The sequence below is a fragment of the Lutra lutra genome, chromosome 17 (genome assembly GCF_902655055.1).
Source record: "Lutra lutra chromosome 17, mLutLut1.2, whole genome shotgun sequence".
Lineage (NCBI taxonomy): Eukaryota > Metazoa > Chordata > Mammalia > Carnivora > Mustelidae > Lutra > Lutra lutra.
In genome coordinates this window covers 48055418-48073764 of record NC_062294.1, presented here as the reverse complement: position 1 = coordinate 48073764, position 18347 = coordinate 48055418, and the positions used below count along the sequence as shown (strand labels likewise).

General features: G+C 52.7%; 1 protein-coding gene across 3 annotated transcripts in view; it reads right to left on the bottom strand.

Moving 5' to 3' along the window:
- GRIK5 (glutamate ionotropic receptor kainate type subunit 5) overlaps positions 1 to 18347 on the bottom strand; it is a 53266-nt gene that overhangs the window by 9348 nt on the left and 25571 nt on the right. For 2 of the 3 annotated variants that reach the window (XM_047711325.1, XM_047711323.1), the window contains 3 exons: positions 10010 to 10126; positions 9705 to 9814; positions 9195 to 9368 (listed from right to left, as the gene is read on the bottom strand). In XM_047711325.1, the coding sequence (XP_047567281.1) occupies positions 9195 to 9368; positions 9705 to 9814; positions 10010 to 10126 (401 nt within the window). The remainder of the gene's footprint in view (positions 1 to 9194; positions 9369 to 9704; positions 9815 to 10009; positions 10127 to 18347) is intronic. The other variant, XM_047711324.1, reaches the window with a different exon arrangement.

The following is an 18347-nucleotide window of genomic DNA, read 5'->3' as shown; positions in this document are numbered from 1 at the left end:
GCAGAATGATGGAATTAGCAGATGAGGGTATTAAAAAGCTATTATGGGTATATTCAGAATTCTCAAGGATATAAAGAAAAACTGGAATGTAACTAGAGAGAAATATTAAAAAAGGAGCAAATGGAACATCCAGAGGTTAAATATATGACATCTGAGTGGGAAATTTTACTGGAAGGGATTACATAGATCAGATACTGCAGCAGAAAAGAACAGAGAATTAGAAGACAGCAATAGAATCTATTCAAATTGAAGTCAGAGAGGGGGAAAAGTGACTGACAATGAGCACGAAGCTTGAGTGGCCTGTTGAATAGTATCAAGTGGTCTTTACCTATGTGATTAGAATCCCATAAGGAGAGAAAAGGAAGAGGATAAGAGAAAAAAGTATTTGAAGAAGTAGTGGTCAAAGTTTTTTCAAATCTGGTAAAAATTATAAACCAGCAGATCTAAGAAACTCAATGAAACCAAAGTAGGATAAACACACATACACACAAAACCCATCAAATCACGTTACAATCACTGAAAACCAGTGATAAGAAGAATATATATTTTTTTCTTTTTTAGAGAGAGAATATGTGCTGGGGGCTGGGGTGGGCTGAGGGAGAGAGAGAATTTTTTTTTAATATTTTTTATTTATTTATTTGACAGACGGAGATCACAAGTAGGCAGAGAGGCAGGCAGAGAGAGACAGGAGGAGGCAGGCTCCCTGCTGAGCAGAGAGCCCGATGCGGGACTCAATCCCAGGACCCTGAGATCATGACCTGAGCTGAAGGCAGAGGCTTTAACCCACTGAGCCACCCAGGTGCCCCGAGAGAGAGAATATTAAGCAGGCTCTATACTCAGCGTGGAGACTGACGCAGGGCAGTCTCACAACCCTGAGATCGTGATCTGAGCCAAAATCAAGAGTCAGATGCTTAACCAACTGAGCCACTCAGGAGTCCCTAAAGAATATCTTAAAAGCAGCCAGAACTCTCTTTCTCTCTCAAACACAGAAATCTTAAAAAAAAAAAAAAAAAGAAAGAAAGTAAGAAAAAAAAAAGTATACAGTGGGCGCCTGGGTGGCTCAGTCTTGTAAGCATCCAATTTGGTTTCGGCTCACATTGTGATCTCAGGGTCATGAGATAGAGCCCCATGTCAGGCTTCCTCAGTGCAGGCTCTGCTTAGCATTATTTTCTCCTTCTGCCCCTCCCTCCTGTGCTCTCTTGCTCTCTCTCTCAAATAAATAAATCTTTTTTAAAAAAAGGTTTTAGGGGTACCTGGGTGGCTCAGTGGTTTAAAGCCTCTGCCTTCGGCTCAGGTCATGACCCCCGGGTCCTGGGATCAAGCCCCATATTGGGCTCTCTGCTTAGTGGGGAGCCTGCTTCCCTCCTCTCTGTCTCTGCTTGCCTCTCTGCCTACTTGTGATCTCTGTCTGTCAAATAAATAAATAAAAATCTTTAAAAAAATAAAATAAAATAAAATGTTTTAAAAAGGTTTTAGTTATTTATTTGACACAGAGAGAGACAGCAAGAGAGGGAATTAAAGCAGGGGAAGTGGGAGAGGGAGAAGCAGGCTTCCCGCTGAGCAGGGAGCCCGATGTGGGGCTCCATCCCAGGACCCTGAGATCATGACCTGAGCCAAAGGCAGATGCTTAATGACTGAGCCACCCAGGTGCCCCTCAAATTAAGAAATCTTTAAGAAAAGAAGTGGGGTGCCTGAGTGGCTCAGTCAGTTAAGCATCTACATTCGGCTCAGGTCATAACCCAAGGTTCTGGGATTGAGCCCCGCATCAAACTCTCTGCTCAGCAGGGGCCTTGCTTCTCCCTCTCCCTCTGCCTGCCTCTCTGCCTACTTGTGCCTCTATCTGTTAAATAAATAAATAAAATCTTAAAAAGAAAAAATATATATATTTTTTAAAAAGCCACCAGGGGCGCCTGGGTGGCTCAGTGGGTTAAGCCGCTGCCTTCGGCTCAGGTCATGATCTCAGGGTCCTGGGATCGAGCCCCGCATTGGGCTCTCTGCTCGGCGGGGAGCCTGCTTCCCTCTCTCTCTCTCTCTCTCTCTGCCTGCCTCTCTGTCTACTTGTGATCTCTCTCTGTCAAATAAATAAATAAAATCTTAAAAAAAAAAAAGCCACCAGAAGGGAGGAAAACATACATGAAGAATCAAAATTAGTGACAACACGCTTCTTATCAGAGTCAGGAGACCATGCAACAATGTGCTGAAAGGGAAAAACAACCTGTCAATCTTATATTCTGTATCAGTCAAAAAGATCCTTCAAAGAAGCAAACACACTAGCTAATTTTTCATACAAACAAAAACTGGGAGAATCAATATATTTTTTAAGATTTTATTTATTTATTTGACAGAGAGAGATGGAGAGCGGGAACATAAGCAGGGGGAGTAGGAGAGGGAGAGGCAGGCTCTCGGCTGAACAGGGAACTGATGTGGGGCTCCATCCCAGGATCCTGGGATCATGACCTGAGCCGAAGGCAGAGGTTCTAGCCTCACATTGGATGTAGAAATCACTTAAAAATAAAATCTCTTTCGGGTGCCTGGTGACTCAGTCGGTTAAGTGTCTGCCTTTGGCTCATGTCATGATCCCAGCATCCTAGGATCAAATCCTGCATCGGGCTCCCTGTTCAGTGGTGAGCCTGTTTCTCCCTCTCCTACCCTCCAACCCCCAACTCATGCTCTGTCTCTCTCAAATAAGTAAATAAAATGTTTCAAAAAATAAAAATAAAAGACATTTACTGTTTAAACACACACACACTCACATGAACCTCATATGTTGTAAGGTTCATAAGATAAACAGAAGTAATACATATGGGAGGGATGGAATACTGCTGTAAGGATCTCCAACTTATGTGAAGTAGGGGGATGTTACTTGAAATTATTTTGTAATCAATTAAAAAGGCATATTGTAAACCCAAAGCAAGCAACTACTGAGAAAAAAATTTGTAAAAATATGCTTCATACGGGCGCCTGGGTGGTTCAGTTGTTAAGCGGCTGCCTACGGCTCAGGTCACGATCCCAGGGTCCTGGGATCAAACCCTGCATTGGGCTCCCTGCTCAGCGGGGAGCTTGCTTCTCCCTCTCCCACTCCCCCTGCTTGTGTTCCCTCTCTCACTGTGTCTCTCTCTGTCAAACAAATAAAATCTTTAAAAAAAAAAAAGTATGCTTAATAATGTCAATGGTGGACATGAAACAGAATCCTAAAAATCTCAATAAATCCAAAGGAAGACAGGAAAAGAGGGAAAAGGGAGCCAAAAGAGATGGGACAAATTAAAACCAAGTAGCAAGGTGACAGATTTAAGCCCAGCCGTAACAGTAATTGCATTTAACCTAAGTGATCTCAACCAGGGGTTGGCAAACGATGGCCCATGAGCCAAACCTATCTTGCTCTTTTTGCGCAACCCCCAGGCTAAGAATGGCTTTCACATTCTTAAATGTCTCAAAAGAAAATGAAAGAAGAGCCATACACTTCATGACACATGACATACAAAAGTCAAATTTCGGTGTCAGTATCCATAAATAAAGTCTTATTGGAACATAGCCACACTCATTCACGAGTGTATCATCTCTGGCTCCTTTCACAGTACAGGGCAGAGCAGAGTAGCTGTGACAGAGACCAGATGGCCAGCACAGCCTAAAATGTTTGCTATCTGGCCCAATATCGAAAAAGTTTGCCAAGCCCTGCTTCAAAGCCTAAGTCTATGCTGCCTATAAGAAACCCACTTTGGGGGCACCTGGGTGGCTCAGTGGGTTAAAGCCTCTGCCTTTGGCTTGGGTCATGATCCCAGGGTCCTGGGATCGAGCCCCGCATCGGGCTCTCTGCTCAGCAGGGAGCCTGCTTCCCTTCCTCTCTCTCTCTGCCTGCCTGTGATCTCTGTCTGTCAAATGAATAAATAAAATCTTAAAAAAAAAAAAGAAAGAAACCCACTTTGCTTTTTTATTTTTTTTTTAAAGATTTATTTATTTGACAGACAGAGATCACAGTAGGCAGAGAGGCAGGCAGAGAGAGAGGGGGGGGAAGCAGGTTCCCTGATGAGCAGAGATCCCTATGTGGGGCTTGATCCCAGGATCATGAGATCGAGATCATGACCTGAGCTGAAGGCAGAGGCTTAACCCACTGAGCCACCCAGGTGCCCCAAGAAGCCCACTTTAAAGATAATGGTCCAGGTAGGTCAGAAGCAAAGGGGTAAGAAAAGATATGCTATACTGACACTAAGCATGAGAAGGCTAGGGTGGTTAGGAGACCTCAGTGGCTCTGTTGGTTAAGCCTCTGGCTTCCACTGGGCTCATGATCTCAGGGTCCTGGGATCGAGCCCCGAGTTGGGCTCTGCATTCAGTGTGGGGTCTGCTTGAGATTCTCTCTCTGCCCCTATCCTGATTCACATTCTTCCCCTCTCCTCTCTCAAATACATAAATAAGTCTTAAAAAGGAAAGAAAGAAAGCTGGAGTGGCTGTATTAATATCAAATAAAGGTAACTTCAGAGCAGACATGTTACCAGGAATAAAGAGAGACATTATATAATGATGAAGGGATCAATTCATCAAGACAACATAAAAACCCTAAACATTTATGCCCCTAATTACAGAGCTTCGAAATTCATGAAGCAAAAACCGTTAGAACTGAAAAGATTTCTGCACAATTACAGGTGGCGATTTCAACGCCCCTCTCTCAATAACTGACAGAGCGAGCAGACAGAAGATCGGTGGGGAGAGAGAAGCCTAAAGTAACACTAGCAGCCTCCAGGCCCTAATTGCTGTTTACGGCCCACGGCACCCACCCACGGCACCCACCCACGGCACAGACAGCGTTTACCAGGACAGACCCTACGCTGAGCTACAGAACAAGTCTCCATGCATTTCAAAGGAAGAAAATCCTACGGAGAATGTTCTGACCACAGTGGAACTAAACAAGAAATCAATAATACAAAGATCTCTGGAAAATCCCCAAATCCTGGCTCTCTCACTGGCTCGCCATGTGACCTTGGACTCCTCTGCCGAGCAAGGACAAGAACCGGCTGCCCCTAACATGGCTGTTGTCAGAGGATGGGCTGCATGGGGCACAAAGCCATGGGAGGGGATGTGCTCACGGCCTTGGGGACTCGGGAGAAGAGGCACCTGCTGACCTCACCACGGAGCCCACTTGTCGTACCCTGACCCTGTCTGTCCTCCTGCCTGGCAGGTGAGAGTGGCCAGGCTGCCTGAGACGGTATAGATCTGTGGGGCAGGAAGACAGGGGGGAAGATGGGAGGGCCTCCCAGATCAGCCCCTCCCCCAGCGTTTAATCATGGAGAAGGCAGCTACCCTTTGCTGAGCTCACAAGCACAGTGCCGAGTAAGGCCCTGGGGTGGGGGTGGAGTGGAGGACAGAGGGATGACTAACACAGCCCCCCAGCGAACCCGACTCACAAAGACTCAGGGTCTGACACAGCTCTCTGGAAACCAAGTCTCTTCAAAGCTACCCCAAGGGCCGATTTCATTGAGTCAAGACAAAACTACTCAGTGCCGGGTACACAGCAGGGACCACCTCGATCCCAAGGGTACAGTGTGGCTGACTGGTGGTGGTGACTGTGGGGGTGGGGTGAGGACACTCACGGGGACAGAGCAAGGGGACACAGACGGGGGCCACCCTGGTAGCTCCTGGTGTCGGTGGGTGGGGGCAGGTGTCCGGCGACGCAGCCCAGTCTAAGTAACAGGGAAAATCTGGTCCATCACTCTCTGAGCCTATCTCCTTGGCACATACAAGCCAACCATGTTTTTGCATGGTTCCAACAGAACCCGAAGTTTCTAGAAACGCATCTGTTGTTCAGACTGAGGAACAACTGGATGTTGTGTTTGAAACTTTGCCAAGAACCCTTCACCGTTTGGAACTTGGGTCTCTGGCAGCGGCCCTGCTCACGGTTTCTGCAGCACCAAACTGAGACTCTTGGAGAAGCTGGACTGGGAAATCGCCATGCTCAGGGTGGTTCGTATTAGTACAAACATACTCACTGACCAACTATTTTAAAGTGTCAAGTCTCAGGTGTTGACACAACTCTATTAAATGGTCTCACTTCTCGTCATTCCTGAGGTACCCGTTAGAAGTCGGTGTGGCCGCCTGACTCCTGCTTTCTGTCCGGGGAGGCCCCGCCCAAACACTGATGCATTGCTGTCGTGCTATCCTACCACGGATCACATCCCTTTCTCTCCCTTGTATTGCAGTCAGGACGTGTTAGGGATTTGTTTTAAATCATGTGCAGGGGGCGCCTGGGTGGCTCAGTGGGTAAAGCCTCTGCCTTCAGCTCAGGTCATGATCTCAGGGCCCAGGGATCGGCCCGCATCTCTGCTCAGCAGGGAGTCTGCTTCTCCCCACCCACTCTCTGCCTGCCTCTCTGCCTACTTGTGATCTGACTGTCAAGTAAATAAAATCTTTAAAAAAAAATCATGTGTAGGCAAGTGCTTAAGTACATATATTACCCTTGAATTTCATCAGGGTGGGAAAGCAGATGTTAGAAAATATTTGTCATAAAACGAAGGTGCTGGGTCTGCAGGCGCTGCCTGCACCAGTGTGGAGGGAGGAGCTCCCGTGAGTGAGGGCAAAGGGCATTCACCCCCTGGTGCAATGAAACAAAGGGTCCACGGCCACAAGAGCCTGGAGGTGAAGAGTTTCTAGAAGGCGGGTAGCTAGTAACGTATACTGGACGCACCCATAAAGGGGTCCTGTGTGGCCCTGGTGGAGCTGGGGTTAGGGAGCCAGGCTGCGGACTAAATCTGAGGTTGCTGGGAGGGCTCTGAGGACAGGACGCCCTGAGGAGGAGTTGAGGACAATGGTCAAAGTGTGGTGGCCTAGGAGCCTACCTGAGGTGGATGGACCAGAGGGCAGGCAGGGCTCACAGAGCAGGAAAGAGGGAGGTGCAAGGACTACATTGCAAGACTGGGGCGGGGTGGGGGGGGCACGGGGGCGGGGAGGGCAGGGAGGGCGGGGCTGCGGCCGGTCAGGCAGAACCTCAGAGGCACTGACTTGGAGCTTGGAATGGAGCCATCCTGAATGAAGTGGCCGGCTGTAGGAGGTTGTGGCCCCAACGGACCCCGAAGATGGAGGGCCCGGGAGGCGGGTTAGAGCCCCTCTGGCCGCCAAGTCCCCTAGGCATTGGACTGCCGCGTCATGGTGCTGGGGTCCCAGTCAGAGATTAGATTAAGAAACATCTGTTGAGACATCCGCTGACCCAGTGACCGAGCGAATGTGTGGAAGGACTGGGGGTGAAGACGGGAGTGAGCTCGGGGTCCAGGTCTCCAGTGGGGAGGGGGAGGGGTGATGGTGATGGTACGGGTAGAGAATGCCTGGCTGGGGAAGGGGCCCCTGAGCGAGGGGCAGAAGGAATGCCCTGCAGAGAGGAGGTCACCGGTCGGCCACTGACCCCAGGCCTCGGCCAGATTTGTCCCAGCTGCCGTGTGCCTCCTCTAGCCTGTCTAGAATGCTCCTCCCTCTCCTGGGCGTGGACGCTTCTGTTTTCACCTTTAGGACTCAGCCGAGATGGGACCTCCTCAAGGAGGCTTCCCTGAGCACCCACATTCCCTAACTGTTGTCGCATGTACCCTTTGCTTTAACAGCAAGGTCTGTGTGCATCTGACACACGGTTACACTGACGACCTCAGTAAGCTGCAGCCATGGTAGGTGGTGGGCAGGAGGACACATCCCCAGAGATGTGTCCATCCAAAGCCCTGCAACTCGTGAGTATGTCCCGCTATGGGGTAAAAGGGCCTTTGCAGATATGATGAAGTTAGGGAATTTGAGATGGGGTGATTATCCGGGATTATTCGGGTGGGCCCGGTGGTATCTCAGGGCTCCTTATGTATGCAAGGAGGAGGTGAGAGCCAGAGAAAGTGGCTACAAACCGAGGAAGGCAGGCGGCTTCTGGATGCTAGGAGAGTCAGGCAAACAGAACCTCCCCTAGAGCCTCCAAGAGGAGCGAGCGCTGCCCACACCTGGACTCGAGCCCAGCGAGGTTTCTGCTTTCTGACCTCCAGACCCATAAGAGAATACATTTATATGGCTTTACGCCACTAAACCTGTCTTACCTGTTGCAGCAGCAATAGGAAACTAGCACAGGGTCCATGACGCTTGGAAGGATGCCAGTCCCGAGATGTTAAAAAAAATGTCATCGAGACTCCAAAGGTGCAAAGCCAGTGGGCCAAGCGACCTGCCAACGACTTGCTCTATGGCAGTAAGTCCTAGGGGGGAGGGCACAGCCTAACACCCACTCAACGTTAGCCTTGAGTGAGCTTTGAATGAGACGCGGTCTTGGGGCTTTGTTTAGTCCTGGGATCAAACAGGACGTTCCTGGGTTTATTTGTTTAGCTCCTTCTTCTCGGCTCCTCTGCCTCTGAGGCCGGATTCTTCACCTGAGTGCCTGGCACCAGGAGGGCCTCTTGAAGCATCTGCTGCCTGGCTGTCTAGGCGTGAATTCTCGGGGATGGGGAGGAGACGAGGAAGAAATGCTCGGCAAGAAGGGGCCTGGGGAGCAGGGCAGGGCATGGGCAGCACTGGAGCAAGGGGCCCTGGGGAGTGCCTGGTCTCAGGGCTCAGACGTATGAAACCCGGAGAATGCCGGCTCATCTAGCGTGACCACAGCCCCTGAATTTTCAACAAGAGGGAGAAATCTGGATTCCTGAGTGAATCTGCCCCATTTTAAAATGCTAATTCAAATATTTAAAAAGTGGTGGCCCACACTGACATGAGTTGACCATGTCTGCTCTCCAACATGTGGCTTCTTGGAGCTCATCAGAGTAAGCTCTGTCCACGTTACTGGGGTCCCCAAGGGACTTTGAAGGCATAGGCACCCCTGGATAGTGAAGGCTGCCCCAGGTCTCCGTGACCACCAGGCCATGGGCGAGCCATCAACACCTGGGCCAGCAACAGCCGAGCTTATGCGGTTCCAATTATAATCCTCATGTCGGAAAAAGCACTTCTGCATAGCATCCCAGCTGAGTCCTTACAACCTGACATGTAGGCATTTCTATCCCCATTTTTCAGATGAGGACACTGAGGCGTGGAGAGGGGATGTGGCCTCACATCCCAAGGTCACACAGCTAGCAGGGGGCAGAGCTGGGGTTCAGCTCTCCCCACCCCATTCCCTGTCACGCAGCTGGTGGAGGGGGACTGGAATCCACCCAGGCCTCAGAAGGGACCCTCCCCACCCAGGGCAGGACAGACAGAAGGCTGCTCACCAGACTCCACTGACACAGCGCGTAGACAGCGCCCGAGGCATGATCTCCGAGCCCTGCTGCATGAAGCCCCCCACGGGGAACCAGAGGCTGTTGCCCAGTGTGTACTGGTTCTCCAGGATGTGAGGGCGTGCCCGCAGGCATGGGTGGGGGTTATACCACTCGTAGGGACTCAGCCTGTGGAGAGACATGGGAGTGAGGCATGGATGGAGCCAAGGCAGAAAGGAAATACACACAAAGAAACACAGAGGCACATAGACACACAGAAGAGGCAGCAAGAGATGCACAGAGAGGTGCAGAGAGAGAAACAGAGGAAGAAAGGGAGAGAATGGGAAGGGGACAGGCCCAGAGAGAGAACAGCAGAGCAAAATCAGAGCCACAAGGTGGGACAGGGCATGCAGAGAAAGAGGGAGAAAGGAGGGCCCGGGAGTCTGAGGCCCGGCACGGGATATCCATGTCAGTCACAGACACCCCAGCCCAGGGTTCTTCCTAGGTAGTAGGTGGTGAACTCACCTGGCGGCCAGGAACAGGACGCAGCTGACAGCCAGGTAGGCAAGAAGCATGAAGAGCCACACAGCAGGGGAGAAGGGGTCCAGGAAGGAGAAATAGCCAGGCTTGCGGCCCTGCAGGGAGAGGGTGTGAGGCCCGGAGCCTCCCCAACCCGCGTGCGTTCCTCTGCCCCAGCCCTGCCAGGTGTCCATGAGCCCGAGTGGCCCCTCAGGGTCCAGCCCTCAGCCTCTATTTCCCTTGGGGGCACAGGCGTCGGCCCCACTGCCAGCCCCCTGCCCTACAGCCTCCACCTGTCCAGGGAGCCGTACCATGTGCACTCGGTAGAGGATGCTAATCCCCAGGGTCATGAAGGGTTTGGAGAAGTCGATGACCTTCTCCCGCTCCGCTGTGATGGTGAATGCAGCCACAGCCAGGTCTGCCTTCTGCTGGAGGGGAAGCAAGGTGGGGGCATCGGGGTGGGCCGGGGAGACAGACAGGCAGTTAGGGAGATATGCACAGAGAGAGTTCCTGAGAGGCTAGCAAAGAGAAAGGAGAGGGACCGAAGGGGCCAGGAGCACACACTCACTCCAGAACAGCATCTGGGGCCCAGAATTGGACCCCTGTAACCTCACGTCTCTGGGACAGGCTCCTGCGGCCCCTTCCCTGCCCAGCCGCCCCTCTTCATCCTGTCAAGTTCACTGTGAAGGCCCTGCCTTAAAAAACCACCACAGACCTGCTTAGCTCCCACATCCCTTGTCACCAGGTCCTGGGGAGAATGTGACATGGGCACTGAGATCCCAGGACACTGACCCACTCAGGTTTCTCTTCAGGCCTTAGTTTCCTCTTCTGTCTCTACGGCTTACGACATGGAACATTCACTACGCGCTGACTTTGCGCCAGGGTCCACGCTAGGTAACACTTTCTATGGGTTACCTTGAGTCCTCCTTCCAACATCTCCCGGAAGGCCACTATTAGCCCCGTTTTACAGATGGAGAAACTGAGTCTCAGAGAGGCAAAGACACTCATCAGTAAAGGCAGCAGCTGGGGGACCTTAACACAGAGATGGGACCTCAACTCTCCCGCCATCGGCTGGCACCGGTGACCTACATGTGTGCATCAAGGCACCCCCAAGACAGGACCAGCACCCAGCTCAACCAACAGAATGACCTCAGGGGGAGCTGCAAATGGTCTCAAGGCGGGGAGGAGTGCCTGGGGTCCAGGTCTGAGGTGGCAAGGGAGGGGAGCCAGAGGGGTGGGACAGAGAGAAGGGCTCACGTTAGCGTCTGGTGGGCATACCCAGAATCCCTCATCCAGAAGGATCATTTTGCTCTGGCTCAAGGGGACTTAGCCGGCCTTTAGCTGTGGGCTAGACAGAAGACTGGGAAAAAGCCAGCACTTCGCACGCCTTTCCCACTGCATTCGGCACACGTGAGCACTGTGTCGGGTCACGCGTATGCCACCACTGATGTGTACACACCACGCCACATCCACACACACAGGCTGAGACACAGGCTGGCCCAGCGATGTACTAGCAGCATGGGCGCAGGCAGACAGACTCATGCCCTCGACACAGCGTAGGGAGCAGTGGAGACACACAGGGGAGGGGTGTTCCCTCAAGGCACACATGGCCCTCACATGTGTACATACATGACAGAGCGGGCAGGGCACTGGAAAGGGCCTGGTGTGGGAATGGGGAGCCCCGGCTCTGCCCTGGGTTCTGCCCTGGGTTCTCTGGGGGACCTCGGGCAGGGGCTTCCATGGCTCTGGGCCTCAGTTTGCTCATCTGCAAAATGGGGACGGGGTTGGGTGAGATGTCTCACACAGCACTCCCGGTCCCAGCGTCGGGACCTGGCTCCCGGGACACCCCTTCCAGGAATATAGACTAACCCTCATGCCTCCACTGGACCCCAGAATTAACTCCAAATTCAAGCAGAGACCACCCACAGGGCTGAAATAAGAGTAGAGGGCCCGGCTCACTGGCCCAGGGGGACACACTCTCACAGAAGCAGCTGACACACAGAGCACACGAGGTAACACAGGTGTGGATGCAAGTGGGGCCCAGATCAAACAGCTACCATGGGATGAGGGACGCGGCTCCAGCCCCAGAGCAGAATCCAGAGGTGGCAAACTGCAGTAGGGGCCCAAAACACAGCTGGATCGGGGGGAGGGAGAGGTTGCATACCCTTGGGAATTCCCAGAGGGTGAGAGTAAGGAGCTCCTTGCCTCTTCTTACACACTCGCCACTCTTATGACTAATACGTGAGCTGCCAGGAATGATGACAGCTAATACAGGAATATTATGACTTTGACACACCCTCAGGAGGTGCACCCCAGGAAGGCCCTTCCTAGGGGCCCGAGTATCCCCTTCAGAAAGCAGGAGGCAGCAGCTTCGCAGACAGGGCTCAGGAGGGGGCTGTTGGACCCTAGGCCAGGCTCCAGGGGCCCTCTTCCTCCCCAAAGCGCTCCCAGTGCCCTTCTGCTCCATCCCTTGCTCTGCTCCCTGGCCTCCTCACCCACTCTGGATAGCTCGTCTCAGGCCAACACCTAGGCCAAAACCGCTTCTTCCCTTTCCCGAATTTTCTACCTCTCCTCCTGCAGCAAGGGCAGAGACTCTACTGCTAAAACGCTCCTCAGATCTGTCCACTCCTTTCCATCCCCCCCGTCCAGGCCCTGACCGTCAGAGTTGCTCTCCTCACAACCACGCCAGCCACCTCACCAGCCCCCCAACCATCACTCAGAACCCCATAGTCCAAATGGAAGGTCCCCTGCTTGAAAGCCCTGGGTGGCTTTGCACTGCCACCTGCAACAAATCCCTTTCGTGGCCAAGAGGCCCTGGTGATCCGAGACTCACCACCTGCTGGCTTTGCCTCACGCCCCTTTCCCCTCGCCCACTGGGCTCCAGCCACAATGGCTGCCTTTTGCTCTTTGATACAGAAAGCTCATTCCTTACCTCAGGGCCTTTGCATGAGCTCCTCTGGAGCTCTGCCTCACCATTCAAGATTTAGCTCACATTTCCCTCCTTCAGCCCTCTCCACAGCAGCCTCCAGACCCCACTTACAGGGTCCTCTCTCTCATATTACCCATTACCCCATTTTATATCCTACTTTGCACTACTGGAGATGACCCTGCCTGTTTGCTTATTCATGGACTAGCTTTCCTACTAAATTACCAGTTCCTTGCCTATCTGGTTAGAGGTGCACCCCAGAACCTACACAGGGGTTCCCAACACTGCCGGATGTTGACCAAGCCTGGCCTCTCTGAGCGACCCCCAGGGCTGCCCCCATTCCCCACCACACTCCTGAGCCTCTCACCCCATCTCACTCAGCTGCTTTCCAGCCTCCACCTCAGTGAACACTGCCTTTGCATGGAGCCCCCCACTCTGCACAGAACTGGATCCCACCCACCCCAACAGGGTTCCCTGAACCCTCCCTCCTCTGTGGCACCTTCTCTAGACCCTCCCAGGCTCAATGCCCTTGGATCTACCACAGCCTTTAGCTCAGTTTGGAAAACATGTTTGCATCTCTGCCTCTACAATGAAACCTGCAGAAGCAGGGCAGGCTGGAGGCACCGTGTCTGCCCCAGGGAAGAACAAGGAATGTGCCCCCTCCTCCGGGGGCCTCCAGAGTGACCCAGACAGACAACGCTCTCTTTCCCCATGCTTCACGGAAATTCGCCTGGGCCCAGAGGCTCACCCTCACACAGCACGTACCTCGTGGCCACTGTTTCAGGGCTCCCCCCACCCAGAGTAGCTCACGTAGTCCCCAGAGCAGCCCTGTCGGGGAACCATCCTTCCCATTTCGCACATGAAGAAATGGAAGCAGAGTGGAGGTAAGCTCCTGGGTTATAGCTGACCCTGTGGTGCAGAACTGGTCCCCCTCTCAGCGTTTCACCTGTCCACTGTCCCCACCCTCCATGGCCAGAGGCATCGGAGGTCAGGGTCCAGGTCCTGGGGAGCTCAGGAGATGGGTGCTTTGCACTAGAGGGAAAAAGGGTCCTTGGAATTCTCATCAAAACACAGCCAGCAGGGACGCCTGGGTGGCTCAGTTGGTTAAGCAGCTGCCTTCGGCTCAGGTCATGATCCCAGCGTCCTGGGATCGAGTCCCACATCAGGCTCCTTGCTTGGCGGGGAGCCTGCTTCTCCCTCTGCCTCTGCCTGCCATTCTGTCTGCCTGTGCTTGCTCTCTCTCCCTCTCTCTCTGAAAAAAAAAAAAAAAAAAAAACAAACCCACAGCCAGCAAACAGCCCCCACCCTGTCCCCGGGGTCATCCCAGGCAGAAGCCCCCACTCTCTCCCCAATATCATCCTTGACATCTCTCCACCCCTCACTGCTTCTATCCTCAAGCTCTCCTGATTCTGCCCCCAAACACTTCCGGAATCGATCGCTTCCTCCAACTTCTCGGCCCTGCTCCTGCCCCTATCACCATGTCTCAGGACTGGAAAGCTCAGCCAGCCGCCCAAGGGGCCCCAGAAACTACAGCCTCGGTCATGGAAGCCCTGCTTAAAGCTGGCAACAACTCCCACTCTCCTTACGCTGTCCCCCGTACTCCTCACCCAGCCCCCTGAGGCCCTGTGCCACCCAGCATCCACCCCCCTGCCACATAGTGAACGCGTGTGATCCCCCAACGTGATGGTGTTAGGAGGCGGGCCTTGGGAGGTGAGGAGGTCATGAGGACGGAAGCTCATGAACAGATTTAGCAGATTTAGTGCCCTTGTCCCATTCCATCCAGAAAGCAGAACCATCCTCCACCACATGCGGCACAGCAAGATGGCCGGCTGTGAACCAGGAAGAGGCCCCTCACCAGACACCAAATCTGCCGGCACCTTGATCTTGGACTTCCTCCGTCTCCAGAATGGTGAGAAATAGATTCCTGTGGTTCAGCAGCCCCCCCCACCCAGTCTGCAGTATTCTGTTACAGGAGCACAAACAGGCTAAAACACCCACCACCTTGCCCTGCATCCCCTCCCCGCTGCAGTCACTCTGCCCATTCTGCCTGTCCATCCACTCATTTACCTACTTAACAAATACTTGGGAATACCCATCCCTGACCAAGCACGGTGCTAGCTTTGGGGATCCAGCAGTGAAGATGAACATGAAATGGCAGGTGGCGACAAGTGCTATGAAGAAAATAAAGCAGGGCAAGGGGCTTGAGATTGCTGGAAGACGCTAGTTTGGACACACTCCCTGCTGCAGGGAGGTCTGGAGGACGAACGTGAAGGAAGGGAAGGGGGCTGGGTTCTACTCGCAGGACAACACAGGATGCCACATCGGAAGATGTGAGCAGGGGGTGAGGTGATCTGGCCACCATGAGAACACACCACAGGGGCAAGAGTGAAAGCAGGGGTCTTGGGGACCAAATGAAGTCCATGGAAGTACTTGGGAGGGGGACAGCTGGGTAATGGTGGAAAGAAGTGGTCAGATTTGGACTTTGTTCCGAAGAGAGGACAGACACATCCTTAAACCCTGCAAACTCTGGTAAGGTCCTCTTAGAGCCTTTGGAACTCTCCTTCCACCTCCCTCTCCACACCCTAAATTTCCTAGTGGAGTCACCTATTTCTTACGGAAGATTTCCCTCCACAAGGGGACGCTGACATCTAATCTCTGGAATGAAATCAGGAAAAATCCAAATGATGAGCCATCTGTAGAAACAATGGGGCGGAGGGGCACCTGGGTGTCTCAGTGGGTTAAAGCCTCTGCTTTGGGCCCAGGTCATGATCCCGGGGTCCTGGGATAGAGCCCCGCATCAGGCTCTCTGCTCAGCGGGAGCCTGCTTTCCCCCATCTCTCTCTCTGCCCACTTGAAATCTCTGTCAAATAAACAAAATAAAATCTTTAAAAAAAAAAACAAACAGAAATGATGGGGCGGGGAGGCTGTCTCAATGCCGAAAAGCCAGCCAGCGTGCTTGTGAGCATCCCCGCCCCAAACTCTACCCCAGCTCTGTGCAAACCGTGGTTCTGCTTTGCCACGAGCTCCCTGTCAGATTCTGCCAGTAGGGGGCGGCAGCGGGACGAAGGCGAAGGCTTGCCCTGCAGCAGCCTTTTGTCCTGGGGCTGCAGATGAATCCAGTTTGTGGCTTCCTTGCACTTGCAGAACCAGCCTCACCGAGTCCCACCCCGACCCCATCCAGGGAAACCAGTGCCAGCCAGCTTCCAGAAGCCAGTTTCCAGTAGTTTCTGCTCCTCTCTCTGTTCCTTCAGAACTAGGGAAGCCCCCAGTTCAGTTCCTGCCTTGCCACCTCCATGAGAGCTGAGAGTGAGAGTGTGGAAACTGCGGCCCTCCGGCCAAGTCCATTGCCTGATTTTGTGAATAAAGTTTTATTGGAACACACCCTTGGCTTCTTGTTTAGGTATCGCCTACGACTGTTTTCCATCCAACAACAAAGTTGGAGTGCGGTGACAGTATGGCCCGAAGGTCGAAAATACCATCAGGCCCTTTCCAGAAAAAGTTCGCTGATCCCTGCGTTGGAGTTCAACTTTTACCCTCTTCGTTACCGTGGTAATGGTAACAGCTCTTCATTCAAACATACTGCACGCCTGGTCTCCTGGCAGGACCCTGACTCACGCAGAAAGGACAACAGCCAGGCCACAGAAGCGCTCAGGCCACAGCGGCCCTCACTGCTCAGACTCCGGGAGGGCCCAGCAATGAGCATTTTCTCAGGAGAACAGTGAGCCTCAGAAGACAGCACCATCTGCTCTCAAACCCCAGAGGTCTGCACCGTGAGTCACCCCCGGGTGCCTCTGTCCCTGTTTGCCACCTGCACTCTGCATATCCCAGAGTCTGCTGGGTCATCGGGCCCAGGAGGCAGATCGGCTGTGATCTGTCACAGCGCCTTCATGTGCTCCAGGCCTCCCTCAGAGTGAAAAGCTGTGTGGGGTGTTTGGTAAGTGGGCTGAAGCAGGCACACAACTCACTTCCAAATCCCCGAGCCCCACCACACGTCACTGGTACCAGACACGCAGCGGCCCCTCCTCAGACGCCCAAGTTTCAGCTCCGTGAGGCCCCTCGTCTGGGCTTCTGAGTTTTCACCTTTCCAGCTCCTTCCCCGTCCTGAGGCCTCAGGAAAGTGGCTGTTTCCTGCACCCCTTACTCCAGGGTCCCTTTCTTTGCTTTCCACGCTTTCAGTCCTGTGTTTAACCACTCGACCTCTAGGTAACAGTTCTTTGTATCAAATGCACTCTGTCCAAGTAGCTGATGTGATTCTGTTCCAGTAGCTGGTGTTGTTTTCGTGTCCACTTGGACCCTGACCGGCGGAAACTGGGTGGCTTTATTGCCAACCCCCTTAAATGTGACTTCCTGCTCACGAGATCCTATCGGTGACACTGTCCAGATCAAGTCCTCCCCAGCCTAGGTGACGGCAGAAGGCGAGGGAGTGGATGTCGCCCCGAGGTGAGACGGAAGGCTTCTGGTAGGCCTCAGAAAGCAGGCTGGAGAAAACCGCGTTTGCCAGGTCAGCAGCTCACGCCAGATGCCAAGGCTGTGTTGACTTGCTCCAGGAAAGACACTTCATTTGGGCCAGCGACTGCAGTTGGAATCACTGCCTGGATTCCATTGACAATAATCCCCAGTCATCGGCCAAGATCCATCTGCCTTCTGCACGGGCCGAACCCGCCAGCTGACTAGGCATGAGGTCATTACCTCTGCTTCCTTCAAGCCGTGCATGGCAGCACCGATCTCTGCGATTTCCCCAAAGGATGTAGAACTGCTTTTGGGGTTCCTATCCTGAGAAAGACAGGCAATTCTAGGAGCTTTCGCTTGGTTATTTTACCATAAGGGCCCTGATTTGAGGGCCATGCAGTTCTCTTCCAAGTATACAAGTGGGACATGGGAAAACTCAGGGTGGCTCTGTGGACCTGTCAGGCCCATTCCAAGCTGAACTTGGACTCAGACTCTGTCCGTCACCTGACCAGGCCCACTGTGGTCCACTAGGCAGAACAGGAAAAATCAAAGTGCTGTAAAAATGACTGGGGGGGCGGGGGACGAGTGTCTCAATTTCTAAAAGCTAACCAAGGGGCACCTGGGTGGCTCAGTGGGTTAAGCCTCTGCCTTCGGCTTGGGTCATGGTGTCAGGGTCCTGGGATCGAGCCCCGCATTGGACTCTCTGCTCAGTGGGGAGCCTGCTTCCCCCTCTCTCTGCCTGCCTCTCTGCCTACTTGTGATCTCTCTCTCTGTCAAAGAAACAAATAAAATCTTTTAAAAAAATTTTTAAAAATAAACAAAAGCCAACCAAAAACCTTCTGTGTGAGGAGCCTGCATAGGACCCACTGCAGGTTTTCTGGAAAGTGGTTTGAGGACCTATAACAAAAGCCATAGAGGGTCCTCCTCCTTGACCTCGTCACTCTATCTGCAGAATCAGTCCTAATCAGCTGCAGTGCAGGCAAAGCTTTCGTGCATAAAGATGTCTGCTTATGGTTGTTTATAACGGCACAAACAAATAAAAAATGCCTGGAAACAACAGAGTACAAAACCATGCTTCCGTGAATTACAGTCTGTCTGCTTGGGGATCAGTATCCGCAGTCCAGGTAATGTTCTATTTAGGTGGGAACAATAAGCTCTTATTTTTGGCCTTCGGGCAGAGGTTTTTTTTTTTTTTTAAAGATTGATAATACCTCTTGTTGGCAAGAGTGTGGGAAATGTGACATTCTTGTGCACTTTTGGTGGGAATATAAATT